Raw genomic sequence first — 24,444 nt, 5'->3', positions numbered from 1 at the left:
AACTGACTTGTCGAGAGTCATGTTGCTGATACTGTAGGCCCTCAAAATTAACTACTGAATGAATAAGTGAGCTAGTAAGGAAGCCACGGGGAGATATTCACAGGAACCCTGAGGGTATTTCCAGGATCAATAGAATTCAGTTTGTATATACCAACTCAGCCCAGATACCAAGTGGGTAGGCTGCTGGGAATACAAGACAAAATATATACCCTCAAGTGATTAATAGACTTGTGGACAGAAGACTAAGCTCAAATAACTAAAGTAAAAAGTAGACGCAGGATTTTAAGTGAGGTGCAGGCCGAGTCCCCTAGGTGTTCTAAAGAGAGCAAGCGCTCATCCGGTTGAAAGGATCAGTGAAGGCCCCGTGGAGCCAGAGCAGTCTGGGCGGGACTCGTGTAGAAAGGAGGGCATTGCAGGCGGGGGTTGGCAGACGCAGCCAGGCTCCAGGCTCAGCAGACAGGCCCCCGGCTATTTGCGGGAGAAGCAGGTGGGGAAAGTGGCGGTGAGCCCTCCTCTTGCTGGCCCGGCTCACTGTCTGTCCTGTCCTGGCGGGACCTTGTTGTAGGAGGACGTCGATCTCAGGGAACTGGAAGACAAACACTGGCTCTGCAATGCTGGAACAGATCGCCATGTCAGACAGGTAAGTAAGGGGAGGCCTCTGTAGATGAGGAGGTGTAAGAAATGAGCCCTGCCCAAAGGGAGCCTCTGATCAGGCCGGACAGATGGAACACAAAGGCCCAAGCACCCAGTTAACAAGATCAGGCAGGAATGGGTTATGTGCTGAATTGTGGAGATAAAGACTGGACATGCCATAGAAGGTCCAGGAAAGGAGGAGTTACTGTGGGCTGGCATGGCCAAGGAAGGCCACCTGGAGTAGGTGAGACCTGCTCTGAGCTTGGGAAGGTAGGTAGGATCTGGAAAGCAAAGCAGGAGGGCCCTGTAGACAAGGCAGTGTATTTGATGGTGGTGGAGGGCGGGAAGGATGGGGCGGGGGCTGGGAGAGGTAGAGACAGCAAGGAGAGCATGGGACTAATGCCCCAGCCTCGGGACACCTTCCCCTCCCCTCCAGGTACAAGCTGTGGGTAGACACCTGCTCTGAGATGTTTGGTGGCCTGGACATCTGTGCTGTCAAAGCTGTACATGGCAAAGATGGGAAAGACTACATTTTTGAGGTGAGTCTGGCCCACACAGTATCTCAGTACGAGACAACCCCCGAGGCTGGAGGCCGGGCTTTTGGCTTGAGACCTACATGGGCAGCACGGACTGCATTTATGTTAGAGTCTCCTGAGCCCTGGGAAGGTTTCCAGATGACACAGCCAGGGGGTATGCATAGCAAAAACACACCTGCCAGTGGGAGATGTTATTTCTAACCAGCTAGGCTGACCCACACCATTGGTAAGAGATGCCAGACTTGGGTTCCTGGGTCCTAGCCTGCCACTCCTCTGGGAAGACTTTAGTGGTTTTGCCATTCTTGGTCTCAGGAAGCTGGTCTTGGGAATCATTTGGTCCAGTCTGCTCATTTTGCCAGTGAAGCAACTGAGGCCTAATGCCATGAACATGTGCCCAAGGCTACGCAGTGAATCGATGTCTCGGCCTGGACTAGAACTCAGGTCTCCCGGGTGCAGGAGGTTCTCCGTAGCCCTTCTCGGAGCCTGGAGACACTTGACTCAGCCTGAGCCTCTGGCACAATTTTGCTGACACTTTTCCTGTATTAAAGGGAGAGTCAGTGGCCATATGGTCTTTCACACACATTCCCATACAGTCTTCCCAGGAGCAGGAGAGGCTCCTTGCCAAGAATTGGTGGTATTTGCAGAGGATTCATGTCAGGAGCCCAAAGTGGGCTTCGGCATCTACTACATAGTCTGCTTGGCATATAACTTCTGGATGGTCATACCTTCTGCCTCTCGGTGGGCCTCAGTTTTCTTATCCATGAATGAGAGAGTTGGACTACAGAGTCTATGATCCTGGGCAAGCAGACACTCCCTAAAAGAGGAAAATACTGATCTGGACCTTGAGGTACGGGAAAAATTGGATGGGTGGTGAAAAGAGAAGGCATCCTCTCTCCTTGCTCTCTCTTTCTCCCCACCACCTTCAGCCACCAGACTGAAGTCTCACTGAGCCCTGGCATGGGTGAAGTCTGGGGGAGGCCCAAGGCAAAGGCTTGCAGGAGAAGGGGATAAAGGCCAATATATGCAAAGGAACATGCTTCCAGCCGAAGACAAAAGCACCAACTTCACCCCAACCTCTCTCTGCTGGCTTAAATCCTGCTCATTCTGAAAGACTGTACCAGGCCTTGGATGTTTCCAGTCCCTTTCCTAACCTGGGCCACTTCCTCCACCAGGTCATGGACTGTAGTATGCCGCTGATGGGGGAACACCAAGTGGAGGACAGGCAGCTCATCACCGACCTGGCCATCAGCAAGATGAACCAGCTGCTGTCCAGGACCCCTGTCCTGTCTCCTCAGAGACCCTTAACCACTCAGCAGCCACAGGTAAGCAGGGAAGAGACAGAGGAGAGCCAAGAACCATTGCCAAGCCCACTGCTCTAGACTGGTGGCTCTAGGATGGAGCAGAGGTCAGATACCTACAGGCCTGCATGGGCTTTATGTAGTCTTTTCCTTCTCCCTCTCTTTCCCTTCCCTCCCCTTTGGACACCTGATTATCTTCTACCACTCCTTATAGAAACCTTCTCATTAGCAAGCTGCAGGATCAGCTATAGAACTGTCCAGAGATGGAGTACTGGATCCCTTCCCTCTGAACTTGAAGACTCCAGGGAACCAGAACCTGTTTCCCCTGGGACTTTTAAACTGGGAGGTATCTGAGGAAGGGCTGGATCAGATCTCTCATTAGCTGTTCACTGCCTGAGAGGTCTGCCGCATTTGTAGAGAAACAAGGGTGATTCTGAGAAATCTCCTAGTCTGGAGAGAGGGGAGAGTCAGGTCCCTCATTCTGAGCGGGAGTGACAAGGTAAAACTCATATTCGAGTTTTGCTTTCCTTCCTAAGGGAGACGAGGCAGCTTTCTCCAGTTGACTGTGGTGTGTGACTCCGGGCAGTCACATTCACAGTGACAGTATTCCAGCTGCAGGTCTAGTGGGAAATCCACACTGAGGTTTTTGTGAAACCTCAGGCCCTGTGGCACTATAGTGGGCTAAAGACAGTCATCTAGGAGGTAGCTCATTTTTCAAAAATGTCGCCAAACTCTTCTCTCCACCATATAATAGAGTAGTAAGAACTTGGGACAATGAATCCAAGAACTGAGTCCTAGACTAGCTCTTCCCCTAAACAGCTGTGTGACTCTGGGGGGAAGTTACTACCCTTTCCAGGGCTCAGGTTTTATCCCTTATAATGAAAATCTCTCAGCAATCTTGCTTTCGAGATCCTACTTCAGTTAGGGAGGTGGAATAGGATAGTGATTCAGAATGTGGGCTTTGAAGCAGGAACTATCCAAATTTGAATCCTGGACCCTCCATTTACTGGCTTTGTGACCTTGAACGATGACCGTATCTGTGGCTCAGGAGAGATCTAAACAACAGCCCTTATTTTCTAGGGTTGTTACAAGGATCAGATGAAGTAAAGAACCTAACACATGGCATAGCACGTGGTAAATGCTCAGTAAAGGCTACCTGTCTTGTTACGTAAGCAGCCTCTGGGTGTGGGTTCCCTACAGCCTTAGGCTTTGAGATCATCACTCCCTTTTCTAAAGATCAGTGCTGGGATTATACTGCAATCAGAAGCCAAGTAATTGGATTCTTGAAATCTTTCAGTAAGAAAGAAGAAAAGGAGGGGGAGAGGGCAAAAAAAAAAAAAAAAAAAAAAAAACAAGATAAAATAGTCTGGATTATTTAGTATAGAAGCAAAATAGCCCACATTTATCTTCTCATCATTTGAACATCACAGAATCATAGCATAGAAACATAGAAACATCTGTGCTGTCTTTGGGTATCTAAGTTGGGAGTGGCCCCATGTGGCGGGATGTTACCATAGATTAGCTCTTGTGTTTGTTTCACACCTTCTATAGGTGGCTCACGGCTCTGGGGGCCTCTGACCAAGTGCAAGAATCTGTTCCTGTGCTTCAGGAATGTAGTCACTAGATAATTAGGTAGGGTAATTAGGAGAACACACCTTAGTTGCTTGTTAGAGATACAAGCCCATTATTTAAATATTGTACTTAACTAGAGGTGATAAAAAGATTTTCCCGGTTAAAATAATATGAGGCCCGCAGTAGATTTTATGATTTTGTAAATCTGATGGAATCAAGGTGTTTGAGTCCTAGTCTTGCCTTTTAGTCCACACTGTCTCAGTGATGGGATTGGCAGATTGATGTTCATTCCTGCTCTAGAGGAAAAGTGACAAGAGCTCCCTTCCCCCCTTACCCACTGAGAAATACAGAGAATATCTGGTAGCTGCTTAAAGAATTTATGACAGAGTAAGAGAGCCTGATGCTGCCCAGGCAAGATAAACAAAAATGGGCTTCTCTGGGATTCTGTGAGGGTTGCTTAAGTACTTTTATAAATGTGTGCAACACTGTCTTGGCCTCCTAAAGGGAAATCATCCTGACTTGAATGAAGGCTATGCTGAAAGTCAGGAGACCTGAGTTCAGCCTGTCCTTGCCACTGACTCACCAGGTCACCTTGGTAGATTTCTTTCTATTTCTCTGCCCCAGCATCTTTGCATGTATAATGAAGGGTTGAACAAAAAAAATCGCTAAGATCTCTTCTAACAATAAAATTTAGATAATATGAAAATGATAGAAGTTCAATAACAAAGAAAGAATTTACCAAAAAAAGTGTTTTCACCCAATGAAAGCATTGATTCTTCTTTCATATAACCCCCTTACTTTGTAAACATTAAATATTTCAACTCAAATATTTTAAAGAGAAATATGTCAGAGTCAAGGCAGGAAACCTGGTAGGGAATGAGCTTCCCTAAATATAGGCACACCTGCAAAACTTCCTTGTAGCAAAGCCAGTGTGGCTTCAGGGTAAGTTTTTCTCTGCTGAGCTTCACATTTGAAGTTACAACAGAAACTATAAAACTGTGGAAAGCACACCACGCTGGGAGTCAAGACACTCAGGGGCTAGTCTCACTCTGCCATGACATCACGTGACCGTGGGTAAGTCAGTTCCCATCTCTAGACCTGTTTCCTCACCTATAAAATGGAATTGGATTAGATGATCTTTAGATCCCTTTCAATTCTAAGGTCACATGATACCTGGAGTCAGCCCAGCTGCAAAGTCTAAAGGCCCTTAAGTCCTCCACAAGACTACCCTCACTCCTGACAGCAGCAGGAAGTTCAGATAGTTCCCCAAACCACCCTCGGGTTCAATAATTCTCTGGAAGAACTCACAGAACTCCTTGAAAGCTATTATACTCACAGGTGTATTATGGGAAAGGATACAGGTCAAAAATAAGTGAAAGAAGGATGCATAAGGCAGAGTCTGGGAGGGTCCCAAACACAAAGCTTCTTTTGTCCTTAAGATGCATTATCCTCTGGCATCCATATGTGATAAGGCACATGGAGTGTTGCCAACCAGGGAAGCTCACCTGAATTTCAGTGTTAAGAGTTTTTGTTGGGGTTTCATCTTGTAGGCTTGCTTGATTGATTGATCACCTCCTTGAACTCAGTCTCCAACTTTCCCCTCCCTGGAGGTCAGTCTAATACCAAGGGGCCTGAGGGGCCCACCATGAGTCACCTCATTATCATGCACCATCAGGTGGGCTAAGGGGCCCCCACCTTGAATAACAGAGACACTCCTGTCACTCAGGAAATTCCAAGAGTTTAGAGGCTACTTTCCAAGGGGGGAGGGGGTTGTGAGTAAAGGCCAGATCTCTCTTTGGGCAAGGCCAAATTCTTTACTACATACATAATTAAATTAATTTAGCAAATGTCTCTCAGATACTTTCAAGCCTTATTTGTCTGTGTTTTCACTGACTAGCACAGGCCTACCCCAAAGTATGTGCTTAAAATTAGTTAATAAACTTAGGGCCACAGTGATAAATGCAGTGCCCTCATACCATCCTAGCTCACTGTGCCCTCGCCATGCTGGTGAGGCCTTTGCATTAGCTGTGTCCTCTCTCTGAAGTGCGCTTCCCATATTTTTGCATGGCTGGCTCTTTCATGATTGTATAACATATTTCCTAAACCCTCCAATCCAAAGTTGCCACCTAGTCACTGGCTACCACCCCTCCCTTCTTTAATTTTCTGCACATCACTTGCTATCAGCCACGATCATTCTCATCTGTGTTTCTTTGTCTCTTCCACTAGAATGTCGGCGCCTCAAGAGTAGGGCTTGTTCACTGCTGTGTCCCTCAGGTCTGGCAGAGTAGCCAGCCCCTGGCAGCCACTGGATGTACCCTGGGTACACTAAGGAGGGGTGGGGGCATGGTCTGCCCAGGTACAGTCAATTGTGGGTAGAAAAGTCGAACAACAATAACAAAACTAATCTGTCTGCTTTTTATTGTCACCATGTGACAGCAATTCTATATAAACAACAGTGATAAACCACTCCCACCTACCCCTCTCTTGATTTGCCATCGCAATACATATTTGTTGGACGAGTTCCCAGTTGGAATAAGTGTCTTTAACAGCCCTAGCAGCATATTGGAGTTGGTGTCGGGATTCTATGAACAATTTTAGTAGAGTGCGAATGGAAGAGATGTAAACCAAAGCCCGTTACCTAGGTCCCAGCCAGGACTTTGAATGGCGAACTGAGCCCTCAGGTGCTGCCACTAACTCACATTCCACTCCTCACAGTCAGGCCCCTCTTGCTGGCCTCTGTCTTCTGTGGCTCTGGCAGCTCAGGCTGCGAGAGCTTCTGGCCTGAGTCACAAGCCCTAGATGCTGCTTCTTGCCCAGTATTCTAGGTCAAGACCAGGACAGACTTATGACTAGACATTTGTCTACCTTTCTCTCTTTCTCCCTCTCTATCCTTGCCTACAGCTCCCCCATTAAAGCTTTCATTTCTTTGACTCTAAAAGAGAGCCTAAAGGAGGTTAGGGACAGGGGAGGTGAGCAGAGGGCCTCCCTTACCTTGTTGTCAGCCAACCGCCTAGACCAAAGTGGCTTGATTATAGAAAACAGAGAGCAAAGTTATGGGGCTGGGCCCAGGCCACCTGCTGTGCCCAGTTCTGAGGGTGTAAGAGGCGCTAAGTCTCTGAGAGCAGGGAGGGGGTGAGTGGCAAAGCCTTATCTGGCTGATGACAGCTTGGCCTCAGCCTGGCTGGCCTGCCGGCTTTAGGGCTGCCCTGAGAGTTGGCCACGGCAAAGGACCCTCTACTCTGGAGTGCCTTAGGATACTGTTCTCAAGGTGGCAGTGACACCTGGTGGCCAGTGGTGGCCAAAGCCTCTAGGCTATTTACCTACAGAACCTCCTCCCTGTAGGCCTGCTCTCCCCTCTCCATCACACTCACTGATCCTGGCTCTGTCGTCTGGAATCTGAGCTGGGCCTTACATCCTGGGGCTCTGGAGAGGTGCTACTCCTGAGACTCCCGGGAACCAGGGAGAGAACTGCAGGTGGACAGAGCTTTCAGGTCATGCCTGCAGAGGTGGTGTCCTAGGGCTCTTCATGTGGCTAGTCTGTTTTCATTTCCCATTACATGGTTCCCTTTTTATTTTCCTGTAAAATCTTCCAGAGCCAAAGGGCTGAATTGCTAATGAAGGGATTTCGGACACCATGGGCTTTCTCTTTGGCTATGGGTTAGACCCATGAGGAGTGATTCTAAGATTCAGCCTTTGGAGACATTAATACACATACTGTGTCCAGGAGGAAGATGAGGCTCCTCCCCGATCTTGAGCGGATCAGAGCACACCTCCCATGTTGCTTCCAGTCTGAGGGTCACAGCACAACAAGGACGAACTCTAACTGGACGGTGCTCGGAGGAGAGAGACCTAGAGGTTGGGGCATTTGGCAGATCTGTTCTATGAGTAAAAGTTAAAGGGACTGCCGTGAAGCAGCAGTAGTCTCAAGGAGCCCATGACTCAGTATCTTCAGCTCTCCAACAGCTGTCATGGGGCAGAACTGGTGCCAAAGGCAAACCTACTGGAAGACGTGAGCAAAGTCTCTGATGCTAAGAGAGGAAATGGCTGCTCGGGAAAGCAGTATGTGGCTGCCACGTCACTGCTGATTTCCAAGCCACTTGTCAGGCACATTGTGAAAGGCTGGGCTGGGGGCTAGGGCTGTTGGAACAGGCAACTTTTAAAAATCTCCTTCCAGATCTAAGATGCTGTGATCCAGGCCGTGTGCTAGCCACAGAACTGGGAAAGGCAGTGATGAGTGTTCCGAATTGAAGGACTGAGGCCTGATAACCTCTGGCCTCTGCCGGGGCATTATGCAAGTCCTTTTTCACTGGCTCTCTGGTCTAAAGAGATACTCAAAAACCTTTCCAGCCAGGTCTTTCTAGCTACAGAGGGCTCATAAAGATGAAGTCTCTTGAGTACAAGGAGACCAAGATTGAGAAGGGGTTTCAATGGAGTCTAAAGGGCCATGCAGTTAAGGAGGAAGCACAACTCAGATCCCAAACACGGGACTATAAGAGGGCTTCATTCAGTTTAGAAGAAGTAAATTTCAAAGAAAGGCCTTCCTGCTTCCCACAGCTGGACTGCGTTAGGGAATTTGTTCCCCTGTGAGTATAAGCTGAAAATGTGAGATTTGAGGCAGGTTCAGATAAAGTCAGTAGTGACCAGGTCCCTTAACAGACTATTCAGGGAAACTGACTATTTTGGGGCTGTCATAACTTTTAAGGGACATCTTTAATCACTTGTAGCTGACATTCTGACCTCGGGTGACCTGGCCCTCTGGGTCCCCACAGGTCTCATGGACCGCCCCACAGGACATTTCTTGTGTCGTTAGGAAATCACTGATTATGGGAGGGCTCCAATCCGATGAGCTCTGCCCTTGGAGCAGCAATTCCCCTCACAAAAGGAGGAGGAGCTCATCCTTGGGTGCCTTTTATACCCTTTCAGAAGAAGGCAGTTGGGCACTGGGGACTGCAGGAGTGATCCCAGAAAGGTCCCAAGGTGCCTGAAAACATACTGTCCCCTTTGCTCTGGCTGAACCTACAGCCTCCCGACCACATTCCTTCCCGCTGCCTCATTCCCCCTGGGGTCCTGGACCGGGGGAGTGGGGCCTGGGGAGCTGATCAGAATAGCTCTGTGGCGTGTCCGGCGAGGCGCTTGGCCTGGCCTCTTTCCTGGGGCCAGACCCTGAGACCCTTTCTCAATTTCCTGTCTCAGATATGCTGAGCAAGCACAGGCTTTCCTCCATGGTGGGGCAGCTGGACTCAGGCCAGCAACTCTCAAGAGTTGAGTCAATGTCTTTCCTTCCTCAGCTTTCCAGCCTGCTGGGACCTCAGATAGGAGCTCCTCTTTCCCAGCTTGTCTGCTGAAAGCCACAGGATGGCAAATTAAAGGTGTCTTTGGCAAAACCCCGCAAACTCTCAACCATGGACTTGGTTTCTCGCCCAGACCCGTGATTTCCTTTCCAGTCAGCTCAAGAGCTGACATTTACTGCTTTTGAAGTGACTTTTCTGCATCTTCAGGGACCTCGCTGGAACAAGTCAGTGATATACAGAGGGCATGGCATAGCTTAGCCCAGAGTCCACACCCTACCCCGCCCACCCTAAACTACTGTGCACCAGGTGACAGGAAACCACCCAACAATATCTTCTCCACTGATGCATGAAATCCTACCATTAAAGCGTCATTCCTTTGGATTGATATTTATTATTATTCAAATAATAGTAATGATGCTCATATCATTACTTTACCTGGCACTTTATGACTTACAAAGCACAGCCATTATTTTGAGCCTCACAACCTTTACGTGAGACGGTTTGAGCTGGTATTTCTGACTCTGTTTTACATATCAGCAAAGAGAATGTCAATGATTTGTCCAAGGTCACACAGCTTATACGCAGGAAAGCTGGATCTTCTGGTCCCCAGTTCCAAGAACGCTCTGCAGCAACCTGCACTGTGCCCTTTTGATGCTCCACCAGAGCATACGGATGGTAAGAATGGAGAGAGCTGGCCCTTGTGCTGCGTGGGGGGGAACCCTCGCCCTCCTCCTCATACAGCCCCGCGCTGAACCTCCCAACCTGGAGGCACCCGTGCTTCACCAGCTCTCTCCTGCTCCCCTCTCCCTGGCTTCCCTGGTCACTAAGGCCAGTGGCCTCAGCACAGCGGGACCCGAGCCCAGTCGGCTTGGATGGGGAGCCCCAGCACACTCTCCTGAAAGCCTGTGCCTGCAGGACACCTCCGGGGGTTCTTGCTGGGCTCCAGACTCCACAGCTAAGGAGGGCTTGTCTCATACCTCAGACACCTAAAGAACCGAAAAATGTAGGAAGGACTTAATGGAAGCCCAGAGCCAGAAGAGCCTGTAGAAGTCGCCTGCCTGCGACTGCACGAGCCCATCCACAGCATCTCTGACAGTTTGTCCAGGCCCTGCTTGAACACTAATGCCAGGAGGCTCACTACTACCCACACCAGCCCTTGACCTTGATCAGATTTACATTTGACTAACTTTGATCTTCTATTCAATCCTGGAGGCTTCCCCAGTTACCGCATTTAATCCTTAGACTTGGCTCATTTGGGAAACTGAGACTCAGAGATTAAGTAACTTGCCCAAAGTCCCATGAGGAAAGATGCCATTTCACACTTTTCACCATCCTCTCCGCTCCATGTACCCGTTTTATTCCACTGGTGTCCACCTTAAAAAAGGTACCCAGCACTGATGATCGCAGTGCTCTCTTGTGAGGCTTCTCAGCCACAAGAGCAGCGGACCTGTGACCTCCCCTCGCTGGGACACTGATGCACCTCCAGCTGCATCACATTTTTGGCAGCAGCATTACAAGCTGACACCCTCTGAGCCTGTCGTCTTTCTCTAAGCCCAGGGTTGTTTGGGGGTTTTCCTTATGCCGCTCTAAGGCCATTTATTCTCCTTTTTTGTGTGCAGCTGGGCACAAGCATTGGACCTCACATTCTTACCTGTTTGAGTCAACTCAGCTTCCTGAGGGAAATGCTGCAGCTCAGTGTGGCCCTGAGTTCCTGCTGTGGGCTGGCTACAGGCCAGACTTTGGCAGTGACGCCAGAGTGGCCAGACTTCTGTGGAATGCGACATCCCAGGCGGCTCTTGGTGACTGGAGACAGATTCCATGGTAGCCAAACCCCATAGGGAATAGGCCCCCAGCCCCAGCAGACAGAAGGCTTGTAGGCAGGGCCAGAGAGTCTCAGCCTGGCAAGGGACAGTCCTGGGGGACTCTCCTGGCTCCCATAACCCCTGGGAAGTCTTCAGTCCACAAGCTCCAGGGGGCGGGAGCAGGAGAAGCTCCCTAGGCGCCAGACAAGGGTGGCCAAGGCACATTCCCAGGCTCCAGTGCAAAGGAAGTTTCTGGGAGCTCTCCCCATGAAGCTTTTGGAAGGGAACTTTTGGGCTCGGTTCATCCTTGGGTGTCTCGTTTGTGTATTTCTGAGGCTGAGGAGAGCCAGGACCAGGCTTCATGGTATGACTACCCCTATCAGCTCATGCTGTGAGTTTCCCCATCAGCGCTTAATCTGTGGGATTTTTAAAGTTTTCCCTGGACTCATAGGTTCTCAGAGTTGGAAGATAAACTGTAGTGTTCATCTAATCTATCTCATATTCAATAAAGGTACATTCCCTACTGTATCTTTGTCAGGCAATTCTCTAGCCCCTGCACGAGCATAGGCATCTCCCAAGACAGCCTCTCCCACTGTTTTTACTATAGGAAGTTCTTCCTGTAAGTGAAAGTCTACCTTTTGGAGCTTTTGCCCACTGGCCCTTCTTCTGCCCTTGTGCCCTATGGTCTTCCATAACCGTCTCTGAAAATAACAGTTCTCTGGGAGGAGAGCATCTTAAGCTGCTCTTGATCAATGTCTGAGGTGAATCATTGGCAGCTGTCAGTGGTACAAGGTGAGGCCCTGGGGGAGGGGACTGGCAAGTGCCCCTAGTGGCTCCACAAACTGTATAAGGGGTTATTCCATTATGAGAGTGACACCTAAGAAGCAACAAAGCTTCAGAGGAAAAGGCCCCGTCAGCATCACCATTACCATCATCTGTCGTATCTTTTGTAGCACCTGCCAGGAACGGGTACTTATAGATATCTCAATAGATGTCTCGATAGATAGGTAGGCAGGTAGGTAGGTAGATAAATAGGCAACCTCACTTTATATCATTGAAACCATTTGAAGAAAGGCAGGTACAGGGGGGAAAATGACTTGCCCGATGTCACAAAGCTAGTAAGTGGGAGATTTAGATTTAACCCACCGTCTTCCTAACCCCAAAGCCCAAATTCCTCAGTCACTCTGCTGCCCAATCTTAAAGACTTACTATTGGAGACCCAACAGCAGTGTGTGTGTGTGTGTGTGTGTGTGTGTGTGTGTGTGTGTGTTGGGTGGGGTTGACACCCAGCTTGGGTAAAAAGGCAGCCCTGGTATCCTGTGCGCCCATTACCAAACACCATCCTGCAGACTTCTCTTCCAGTTGGCAGCCAGGCCAAGAGAAAGAAGAGCTCACAATGGGAAAGAACTCTTGGAACTGAAGTATCCCTACCATGACTGGATTACTCAGGCTTGATGTAAGAAAAGGAAACAATTTCTGCTTCTTCGAGACTTGTTTTGACTTTCCCTTCTGCACCTAATATGCAGGCACATGTAGCAGGCCTCATGTTTAAATCGCTAACCTGAGCATTTTCAGAGCTGCTAATCAGAGTCGATATCAGATACAGTGTGGTTTAACATCTATGGTTTAACAACGTTTTTCTCATAAAAGACTTATTTATACTCTACTCCGTTTTGGACTTCACTGTTGTTGCACGGTCATTTATCTAATAAGCATTTATTAAAGACCTCTTATGTGCTCAGTCCTGTGCTTGATGACATTGGTAAAATGGCGATAGTCTTAAATTTTTCCAAAATACTCCCAATTTTAAGTATTTTTACCTTTTTAATAAATAGTTACCATATCAGACCATATATCCCAACTTTTCTTTGGAAAAAAATGGGCACTGTAATTGTTAGGAATTCATGAGAAGATGAAGACTCACAGCGCATGCCCTCAAGGATCTGGCAGCCGCCCTAGAAGCATCATCTGGAGTCTTCAGGAAAACGAGACAGTCTATTAAGTGCTATTATAGGATTTCAGAGAGGAGATCAGAATTGAAAGGGGCAATTAGAGGAGAGATTTCATGGATGAGGTAGAATTTGACTTAGACCTCCAGGATATGTTGGGTTGGATTGGTAGAAAAGGAGAAAAGGTATTTCTGGAGGGTACTTAGCATAAACATTGGAGTGGCCTAGACTAGAGAATAAACAGTAAAGGGTCAGGTAAGTTTAGAACATGAGGGGGAGAGGCTAGAAGGGCCAGTCCAGCCATGCTGAAGCAAGTTTCTGGTGTCAGCCTGAAGAATGTGGACGTCATCCAGTGGGCAATGGGAAGAGAAGGTCAAACTGCCTGGGCTCACATGCCAGTTGCCTCTGTATGACCCTGGGCAAATTACCTGCTTAGTTGGCCCTCAGTTTCCTTATCTAAAAATTAGGGATGTTGATACCCCGTAGAGCTGTTGTGAGGTTTAAGGGAAATACTGCATAAAGTTGTCCATCATGTTACCCAGCACTATATAGTGTTAGCTATAAATTATTTAGAGCAGTAAACTGATACAGTTAGAGAAGGGGTTTCAGAGGATAATAGGTATCCAGAACATCGATTGGAGAAGAGACTAAAGATTTGAGAGACTATTCTAGTAGTCTAAACAGGAAATGATACAGGCCTGACCAGAGCTGGTCAAGAAGAGGTGGCGAATCTTAGATGCCAAGAAGGAAAAACTGATGGGTCTTGATTGCTGACTGGATGGTGTGGGCTCTAGCTGGCTTATTGGGTGTGAGTGTTTCATTGCTGGGGTTCAGACCCACCTCGTGGATCCCATGAAAGTCCTTGGAAGAAAGGAAAGGAAGTGTGGGTGTTCTTGCTGTGATCTGTGAGAGGTCGGGATTGTAGACGGAATGGGCACCCTCTGATGCAGTGGCACCAAGGACATTTCAAAGGCCCCCTGCCTCCTCCTATCTGAAATCCTCTTGGTAGAACAATTTTAGGCAGTGCTGTCATTAACAGACCATAATACTGGAGAGGGTAGCACTTCTGCTCTCCCGGTAGTGGAGCTGAAAAAGGGCCTGAAGGCCAGATCGGAGGCCCATGGGAATGGGGAACAGTTTTAATGTGGGAGTAGGGCTGGGGGGCCTGTCACAAGGGAGAGGAGCAGTGAAAGAGGAAGTGGGGTGTGCTGAAGACACGCTGAGCCTCTCACAGCCTTGCCTCCGAATCTCCCTCTTTGACATCACCATCTGCACACTCGGCAGCCCCCAGGCTTCATAGAGCGTTTCCCCCTTGCCAAATTCAAGCTCCAAATGCTCACTGCCTTTGGTACAAATGTTAGACAAACTGAAGTCACGTGCATCTTTGATCCTGTCGGGGCATAATCAGAATCACAGCTGGGAGGAGAGGAAGCCTGGGAGTAGAGCCATGTTGTTGGGTAAAATGCAATTATGCTGTTTGAGAGGGAAAAACAGCTTGGCCTTGAGCACTTTTACAAACATTAACATCTTACTCCTTCCCTCTGCTTAAGGAGGGTCCTGGGAAACAAAAGACTGCCCCCTCCTTCAAGTCCCTCCCTGTGGGAGTTCCAGCCCAGCCCAAAGAGTGGCTCTGACCCCTGAGTCAGCCCCAGAGCTGATCCCACCCCAGGGTTAACTCCACAGGAGAAGTGAGCCAAGTCTAGGCTAGTCACCTGGTGCAGCCCCCGCTGGCACTCCAGCCACTCTCTCGGGAGTTAGGTGTTGATCCTTCCTCAGGAAGCTGGGCCTGTGAGTACCAGGGGAGCTGGACCTTGGGCAGCCCCCAGAGAAGAAACCAGATGCTGTTGGAAGTCTCAAAGCTTCTAGAAAGAGTGTCTACAAGGGAGTGAAATGAAAAGAGGGTAAGGAGGTGTCAGACACTCCTGTCAGAGTGGCTCTGAGCCCCAGACTGCGTACACTTCGGCCCCGGCAATGACCCAGAGGCTGAGAATCCCTTTAAGGCGTTTCCGGAACAGCAGAAACCCCTGGGCCAGATCCTGCTGGATCCCACCGGATCCCTCTGCAGCCATGCCACAGAGCCACAGGGTTTCTCTTTGGAATCTGCTTGGAGTTTTGTTTTTATCTCTTTTGCATTTTTGTCTTCCAGAGTGGAACACTTAAGGATCCGGACTCGAGCAAGACCCCACCTCAGCGGCCAGCCCCCCAAGGTTGTTTACAGTATATTCTCGACTGTAATGGCATTGCAGTAGGGCCAAAACAAGTCCAAGCTTCTTAAAGCGATTGGTAGTTAATTTTTCAAAGCAGAAATTTTAAGCCAAAAACAAACAAGGAAAGAAAGGAAAGCGGGGAGGGGAGCAACAGACCCTCCCATTGGTGCCATTTCTGCGTTTTTTCAAGGCTGACTGGACTGTGTTTTTCCTATGCAGTGTCAGCGCCTCTGTCTGGTTGTTTACCTGTTCCTGTTCGTGCTTGTAACGCTCACTTATGTTTCTCTGTATACCTTGTGACTCCAGGGCTGTTTGTCAACAGTGTACAAAAGAATTGTGCCTCTCCCAAGTTCAGTGTGACTAGCTTCTGGGTGGTTTGATAGTATATTTTAATTACATAATGTGGGGTGAAATAGGACTGGGGGGGGTGGACAGGGGAGAAACAAAGACCACAAAAATAAAACCCAACTCCCCTCCTTCTCCCCCCAGACTCAGATAAACCGCCCCCCACCCCCTGCTTACCTCCATGAGTGTGCTTGGGATCTTCAATGAACTGTGCTTTTTGCTTCCTTTCTGCATGACTAGGGTAAATAGATAGAAGTTTAAGAGATTTTCGAGGTCTGATTTCCGTAGCTTCATCCGTTGAATCTGAAGGCATCCATCTTTTTCTCCATTTGCTAAAATTTGGTGCATTTGAGTTTATGTGAATAGGCTGGCCGTGCCTGTAGAGCTCTTGTGTTTTTAGTGATGACATGAAATATAAAGAATAAGCTATTTCCAGGAATGTGTTCTGTATTTGACATTCCAGTGTACCCTTCGTTTTATTATTAACTAATTAGCTATGAGATTAGACAAAAAAAAAAAAAAAATGGGGCCGCTGATGTGCAATATCAAAGTGAACTTGTGAGTACTTTCCCTGTGTTCATCTTAGTCCCTCTAAGTTGTTTCTACTTTGCCGTTTCTGCATTGGCCATCTGTGCGCTTCTGTGGAACTGAGGCTGCTTCGTTTTCCCCAAAGCTTACTGTATACAGAGATGATTCTTTAGCAACTTGGGACATAGAATGCAGGGAGCTACTGAAAGTCTGGGAAGGATTCAACCATTCTTCTCTTGGCCTCTCCTGAGGCATCACGACACGGGAGCGAATCGAAACTGTCCCGTTTCCCTCGAGTGGGTACACTGCCTCCAGAACTCTGAGGTGGGCACCTGCTTTAGTTGTCAGCTGTTCCAAAAGCCCTCCAGAGTCCAGAGAATGAAGAGCTTTATCTTTCCTGAGAGGGACTGTCTCAGATTTTAGCTTGTGTGTTTGGGGCTGTGGTTCCACAGCGGTGGCTCTTAAAGAGCCCTCACCCGTTTGTCCTCTTTCCTCCGACATGCAGCTCCTGGGCAGGGATGAGGCAGTTACCAGACCAGGCCTCGGGTCAGTGCCTCATCTTGCCGTGTCCTGGCCAGGCCAGGATCGGGCACCAAGTGGCCTCCTCTAGCACCATGGGCTGTGGGAGTTCACGCCAGCAGTTTGCCTTTTAGAAGAAGTGCTTCTAGCTCTACTTTTGCATTCCCTCTCACTTCTGTACTGACATGTCACCTCTGTGGATTGCCAGGTTTGAGGAATAACTGGTGTTAGTGGTGTGTTACATGATTTCTGTGTCAAGGGGCACGTGCCCTGGTTTCTGTCTTGATTGCTGGCAAATTCTGAGCTACAGGGAAATGCACTGAGTGTGAATGTTCTTGTCCGCGATTCCTCCCTTAGACGATGTAGATGCCGATGGTAGTCGGTCTGTTGTAAATATATACATATATATGCAGTTAAGCACTTCCAGGTGGGTTGCATAAGAATCAGGTCCTTAAATACCTCCCAATCTGATGAAATGATAGAAAGGAATAAAGAAACATTTCCCAGAATGGAGGAATACATTTTATTTTTTTAATTTATTTTTGTCCAAGCAGTGAGCTGACGGTGGTGTTGCTTCTTTGCATGTGATCAGTGTGAACATTCAGGTGCTTTTCATGTGACATTTGTGAGCCACAAATACGAAGTTGCCGTTTGAATTTAGTCAGGCTCCAGGGTGGTGTCAGCCACGGTCTGTCAGGTGAGGGAGAAAGGGACTAGGGCTCCCTCCCAGTGCCAAACACAAGCAGACAGCACACCCTGACTGTCCTCTGCCCTCAGGCAGCATGCTAAGGACAACTCTGTGGCCTGGGGCATCCGTGTCACAGTATAGGATTGCCGTTCAGGTGTTTTGTACCCATTTCTTTTCTGATGTTGTCGCCTTTTTTTGTACCAATCCAGCTGGGAGAACCTCAGCCAATGCTGGAAGTGTGATTGAAGTACCTCTCTTTTGTGACTCTTGTACAGCTTAATGTGCAATAAAGGAAAAGTTATATCTGTCTTCAGTGTTAAGTTGTAAAGTTTCTGGCTATTCAAGCATCTCTGTACAGTTGGGAAAGCACTCAGGTTTCTGGTACAAGAAGCTGAGCTATCAACCTGCAGTACTTTACAAGAAAATGCAGATACAAATGATGTCAAACTTTGGAAAAGGCAAAAACTGGTTAATATGAAATGCTCTGCTAATCTATCATCTTCACTAGTTATCTGATTTGAACTTAGAACTTCTTCAACATGCAAAATTCCATTAATTTACTTATTTCCTTATTTATGTGTAACTCACCCTGGTATTAATTGGTCATTGATGATAAAGTGGAGTCCACGCCGTGTAGAGGGGAAACTGGCTTACAATCATGGATGTACTATGGTATAGACATACAGTTCTGCCTCTCCAGAGGGTACAGGTGTCCTGGCGTTTCTGTAAGCCCACGCCTCCCAGTGGGCACGTGAACGTGGATTCTGGGATTGAGACTGAGAAATGAGATCTCCAGGTCACCAGATGGTTTTCTGTCTCATGCTGGGAGAAGGGGATCCTGGTCCTTTTGGGGGGGCCTCTTCTTTGCCAAATGGTGCTCACAACATCTCCAGGGAGAGAATGGGACTTGGATTTCTGGAGGATTTCACCACATACACCTGGGAGGGACTGGAGCCCCTGAGGATGGTACTAAGAGGCAACTGGACATGAAAGGTCCTAGTCATGGGCATGAGTTAATGCTGAAAGGAAGCCCTGCTGGGGGTACGGCAATCAGACATGCAGGCGTGGAGCGGGACAGACTAAGGCCAACTCCAAAAAAACAATGTAAGTCAGTGATCATCGATGATCATGAGGCACAGAATACTTTTTGAAGAACTTTCTTGTCCATTGTCATCTTTGAAACACTACTATCTTGAAAGATAACTAAGACTAGGTCTTAATTTTTAACAGTTTTATGGTTGTAAACACCGAGGTCCAGAGAAGTTTGCTGACTTGCTCAGGGAGTTGCTGATAGACTATGTCTTGGGTTTTCTGACCCCCAGACCAGGGCTCTTTCCAGTGCCCTGTACCGTGTCTGCCGTGTGGAACTTGAGACCTCCTAGTACACCGTGGGCCAGGTTGGCCTGTACCTGAGGAACCTCTGGGGGAGAGGGGTGGTCCCTGTGGTCTGGGGGCCTTCCGTAAGAGAGCTCACCTCTGATGGGGGCCGCTCATCCCATGGTTTCTCCCCCGTGCTCTGCCCTCTGTTGTGACTGAGTCGCTGTGAGTCTGAGGAGGAGCTCGTAGTGGCAATGTCTGAGGGTAGCCAGGGACCCGCTCTGGAGCCCTTCAGAGCCTCGGGTGGCTTCTTGCCATAGAGCTTATCCTTTGGTAATTAAATAACCACACCCTTTGAGACGTAGATTCTAATAAGGAAACCCTCTGATATGGTTAAATTATGAAGTTTTTCTTGTACTGAACCTAGGGGGCCCTGGGCAACCCCAAGGAATGCAACCCCCAGGCAAGGTGCTGCGTCCACGCCGGCTCCCCCCTGGACCATCACTGCCACCTTCCTCTTCTTCCTCCTCCTCCTCCTCTTCCTCCTTCTCGGCTCCTCAGCGGCCGGGCGGCCCCACCACCCACGGAGATGCACCCTCCAGCAGCAGCTCCCTGGCAGAGGTCCAGCCACCCCCGGCTGCTCCACCACAGAAGCCCCAGCCTCACCCACAGCTCAAGTAAGAGACGACTCAGCAGCGCCTTCCCCTCCCCTCTTCCTGCCCCTCCTCTCAGGCCTTGGGCTCCAGAGCTGCTAGGAAGCACCTTCAATCAGACCTCCTCCTAAAGATATTTTTGTGGGGTTTTTTGGGGGTTTGGGTTTTGGTGGGTTTTTTTGTGGGGGGCATGGTTGGGTTGATTGGGGAGGGCAAGAAAGAGGGAAGTGAAAGTCTTAAGGTCTAGCTAGAAGCTCAAACCCTCCCCTTTCTTCCTGGGGAGTGGCAGTAAGGCAGTTACTACCCCCCTCCCATTCTTGTACGAGCTTAGGGTTTGCGTTGTTTTTTTTTTTTTTAATCCTCTCTCCCACTCTTTTTTCCATTCCTTTTCTCTGTGTGTATATGTGTCTTTCTCTTTCTTAAAAAAAAAAAAAAAAAAATTTAATTCTCTTTTCTGCCTCTGACTCACAGTTTAGGGTGTGCCAATCAGCAAGTCTGCCCAGAAGGAAAAGGGGGAAGTAGTTACATCCATTTCAACTTTCTACCTTCAACTTTGTCAGAAGGAGGTTGGGTTCTGGTGTGGTCATCAGAGCAGAGGCCCATATAGAGACCCTGAGGAACTCCATCCTCCTGGGTTCCCTCATTCCCAACAGTAACCCTAGAGACCCCTGTCACACTATCCTGCTTCAGAGGGCAGAACTGAGGGCCCCTAGGAAACAGTATAGCTGCACTTGGTAGGGACAGCACCTGGGTGCTCAGCTCCACCCTCCCCCAGAACCAGAGACGGCTCTCTTCAAGGTCCCCAACCACAGACCTCTGTCATGACTGTCAGCACGGACAGCTGCAGCCTGGGGGATTGGAAGCGTTCCGTGAGTGCATCTCAGTAAAGAGATGAAACTCTCAGGGACAGAGAACAGGGAGCTGTGGAGTTTGGGGCTCAAATGAGCCACTCAGAGATCATCTCTAGTCACTGCACAGATGAGAAAACGCTGCTGAGAGAGATCTGATTTTGTCAAAGCCCTTCTGCTAGTTAGCGGCAGAGCCGGGATGAGGGCTCGGGTGGTCCGGATGACCACCTTCTCTGGGTCTTCCAGTCCTGTATGATGGGAGGGCCGTCCCCCGGCCTTGCTCCGCAGCTCTGGCCAAGGGTACATTTCATGTCTCGCCTGCCTCACAACCTCCCCTCAACCCAGTCGTTTTCTTCAGCTGACTTTTTAATCTCGCCTACCTTCTCTTGAGCCAACTCTGGCCCCAGTCTGAGGACAGATCTGTGGGCTGTCACTGCCTTTGGGCTGAAGCTGTTGAATCGAGCCAGCCTCTGATGACAAGCGGGAGGCTTGTACCTGTGCCCTCGGCCTGTGCATGCCGAGGAGTCCCCACTCCCAGAGGCCAGCATGTTGGGGCTCATCCCAGGCCCAGTGAAAGGCAGGGCACCTGTTCAGCCACTGCGGGAGAAGAGACAGGCTCATGCCCATGCAGAAGGGAGTTTCTGGGGCTGTGTCCAAGTTCAGGGGAGGGCTGGGAGAGCTGAGATACCAGGAGAGGAGTTCTGGAGCCAGGAACCAGCAGGAAGGAGACAAGCAGAAGTCAAGAAGGAGAGAAGACGGCCATGGAGACGCCAGACCACGTGTCCTCTCCTGCAGTGTTGGGCCTGGCCTCCCCTCCACCTTCTTGCCTTCATGGTTTTTCTCTCTGACTCACTAGTGTCTCAAGGGAAAAATTGGTCCCTAAAATGTGTGCAGTTTGGGGTTTTTCATTAGAAAACTACCCAGTAACCTTGTGTAGGCCTGATGTGTATCTCTGTTGCCCCTGGACACCCTGAAACTCACAGACCTCACATTAGGCTCCTCTGAGGAAGGCTGCCAGGGCGATTACGCCCATTGTAAGGATGGTAAATAGAGTTGTTAGAGTTCGTGCCAAGACAAAAGGCTCTTTTGGAATCAGAGAAAAAAGCAAAAAAGAAAGAGCTGAAAAGGCCTAGAGATCATTTTACCAGACATCTACATAACACAATTAAGAAACGAAACAAGAAACCGAGTCTCAGAGAGGCACATGGCTTCCTAAGGTCAAGAGTGAGTGAGAGGCGGGACCAAGACTTTGACCCAGGTCTTCCGATGCTGGCTCCACTACTGGACAGTTGATGAGAAAGAGAGCACAAGAGTCCACCGGCCCCTGGTTGCTACATTTCATCCAAGGGGAAGGGTGTGAGATTCCTGGATTAGTTCTCACCAAGTTGGGGCTCTGAAATTTAGCCTGTGGGCCCTTTCGCATTAAGTAAAAGAAAGAGCCTTGAGCCACCCCTTCTTCCTCTTTCCCTTCTCCTTCCTTCTCTTCTCTCTTTCCCCCTTCTCCCTCTCTCCCACGCTGCCTCCATCCTTTCCTGTTTGAGCAGCACTGCAGGTGAAGAAAAGAGCACAGGGACCTCCCAGGGGCCGCTAGCATGCCCCACGCTGGCTTTCTCCTCTGTCACCCAGTCTCCCTGGGGTGGGAGTGGGCGTTCCGGTCGTGTATCCTCGTGTCACCGTCCTTCCCTGCCTCACTGGGAACACCACCCTCTCACGTTCTCTCTGGTTTTTATCTTCAAGCAAGTCGCAGTCCCTGACAAATGCCTTCAGCTTCTCTGAGTCCTCCTTCTTCCGGTCTTCAGCCAGTGAGGATGAAGCCAAGGCAGAGACCATCCGGAGCTTGAGGAAGTCCTTTGCCAGCCTCTTTTCAGATTAGCTCTCCAGACACACAGGGGCACCCGGCCCAACCGGGAAAGGCATCCAAGGCGTTTGCCAACAACAGTCAGCCACACTTGGTGGTGATGTCCCATGACCTTGACGTGTGTGGCCCCCTCCTCTGCTTTGTTGTGCTCAGTGATGTGGTGCAGCTCAGAAAGGACCAGGTGAAGGTCTCAGAGCAGCCGCCTACCCAGTGAGGGGCACCTGATGTCAGAGAGGATAGAGCTGCTTTCCTGTAGTCGTGAGAGCTTCCTCTGAGATCCTCGTTCGCTGTGACTTTAGTGGCCTTATTGTGATAGTGCCATCATGTCTTATTCTTTCTTTGAAACCAGGATTCCCTTCACTGAGGACACCTGGTTGCTTAACCGAGCTCAGATGCAGTGCTAAGCATGCCCCCCTGTAGTCAGTGCTACCTGTTTGGGGAGAATATACTTACCCCAAAATAACTCTCGGCTCTAAGTGTTAGGGACTCACCCACACCTGGATCCCTTGCCACACCTGTTTAGCTGTTGAAAACACACCTGCCCAGCACAGACGATTCCTCAGTTGCTGTGGTAGTGAAGCACCTGTAGTCTGCTGACCGGAGAGATCAAGGACCTACAGTCCCCCTGCCACCTCCGGCGCCGTTCTCCTGTGTGGGGCGCAGTGATCTTGAGCTCCTCCGAAACTGTGCTGTAGAGAATGCATGCCAGTATGCCAAGTTTTGTGTTCCTCTCCAAATAAATGTTAAGACCTTTGGTGTAATAAAAGCAGCAGCATTAACCAGCATTTGATTCAGCCATGAGGTCTCCCCTAGGCCACCCTTTTGACTGAGAGAGTGTACGTGAGGCATGCGTGTGTGTGTGCGCGTGAGTATAGGGAAGGGAAAAACCCAGGAGGGTGAAGCTGTTTGTGTTGGTGTGTGTGTGACTGTCTTTGCAAGTGGTTGAGAATACGGCTGTCCTGTAGATGCCCCCCAGGCTGCGCTTCCTGACACCGCCCTGGTAACTCAGCAGTTCTACCAGTTGTACTGAACGTGGAGCCTTTCGAATAAGCATAGCATCCTTGCTTCTGTAGTGGCCCAGTTGGAGATACTTGTCTGGCCCATCAGTCTCCTAACCTAAAACCCACACGGAGGTGCCAATGAGGCAGGATGGGCCTGCTCTCACGAATGGGGTCCGCCACTCCCCCGGCATCCTGAAGAAGTCTGTGACAGAGGGCGGGTTTCGAGGGATTTCTCCATGGCTTCTTCGTGACTCTCGGTACTCAGGAGTATGTTCCAAAAAAACCACAAATGCCGTGAGAATGCATACCATGTCTGCATTGATATTAACATCTTATCTAAATAATTTCCTACACGTGTTCCCATCCTACTAACAACTCAACAAAATAACACCCATCCTAATGCTGCTGTCTTGCTAACTCCTCACAAGCAGTAGGTGCTGAGAAGTCAGAGAATGAAGTTCTCTGGTGCCAGGGTCTCCTTTCTAACTCAGCCCATGCTTCCAGGGTTGGAGGATGTAGACTTGTGCCTTTTTCCTACACTTAAAAAACAGCAGGTAGAACCTCCATTAAGTGACACCTGGTGGGGGCAGCCCTTATCCCACCACAGTGCACATAACTGGGGAACAAACAACCAACAAAACAAAAGCGGGGCAGGCAAGTAATACCTGTGCTCAAGGGAATTGATCTTTATGGTTCCTTCCATTTCCAACCAAGAGTCTACCACTTGTAGTCACTTCTATCTCCCAGTTCCAAATATGTTTTAATAAGATGAATTCATTTCATCAAAAAGCATTTATTGAGCATTTAACATAAGCATAAACATTGTGATGGATTCAAGGAAATATTGACTAATATTTTCATAGTGCATACTAAGTTCCAGGCACAATCCTAAGTGATCCATATATATCAGTTCATTTATTCCTCGCAACAACCCTACATTATAGGCACTATTATTATTTTATTATTATTTTACAAATGAGGAAATGGAAGCAAATCAAGAGTCAATAACTTGCCCAAGGTCACCCAACTGGTATGTGGTGGAGCTGGGATTTGAACCCAAGCAGCGGAGCCCCATGGCCTTGCCTACTTTGCTATATTACTTTTATTTAATCTAGCAGAGGCAACAAGACAATTTTATTAAACTGTACATAATGTGATAACAAAATTAGAGATGTACACAAAAATTCTTCACATCCATACCACCTCTCCTTCGCCTTTTCTCTATCCCTTGGCCCCAGGGAAAGGAGGGGTGGGAGAAGGTTAGGGTACTTGTTACCAGTGTTGACCCCTTGTCCTAGAACCATGAGTAACATACACAATGTATCTTATTCTGATCGAATATAACTCTGGTTCTTGAAAAATTACTCATTCTTCCACATGTGATGTCAGACCAAAAGCC

The 24,444-nt window shown here is 48.8% G+C and overlaps 1 protein-coding gene across 1 annotated transcript in view; it reads left to right on the top strand.

Annotated features, from left to right (window-relative positions):
• Positions 1–22,829, top strand: part of SYN2 (synapsin II) — a 160,546-nt gene extending 137,717 nt beyond the window's left edge. Inside the window, exons 8-13 of the mRNA XM_082347928.1 lie at positions 566–640; positions 1,070–1,172; positions 2,342–2,491; positions 15,228–15,288; positions 19,113–19,362; positions 21,924–22,829. Of these exons, the coding sequence (XP_082204054.1) occupies positions 566–640; positions 1,070–1,172; positions 2,342–2,491; positions 15,228–15,288; positions 19,113–19,362; positions 21,924–22,059 (775 nt within the window). The 3' untranslated portion in view covers positions 22,060–22,829. The remainder of the gene's footprint in view (positions 1–565; positions 641–1,069; positions 1,173–2,341; positions 2,492–15,227; positions 15,289–19,112; positions 19,363–21,923) is intronic.
• Positions 22,830–24,444: the final 1,615 nt, after the last annotated feature.

This window comes from Balaenoptera borealis, assembly GCF_965194805.1.
Source record: "Balaenoptera borealis genome assembly, chromosome: 12".
NCBI lineage: Eukaryota > Metazoa > Chordata > Mammalia > Artiodactyla > Balaenopteridae > Balaenoptera > Balaenoptera borealis.
This window is presented reverse-complemented; position numbering and strand designations above follow the sequence as displayed.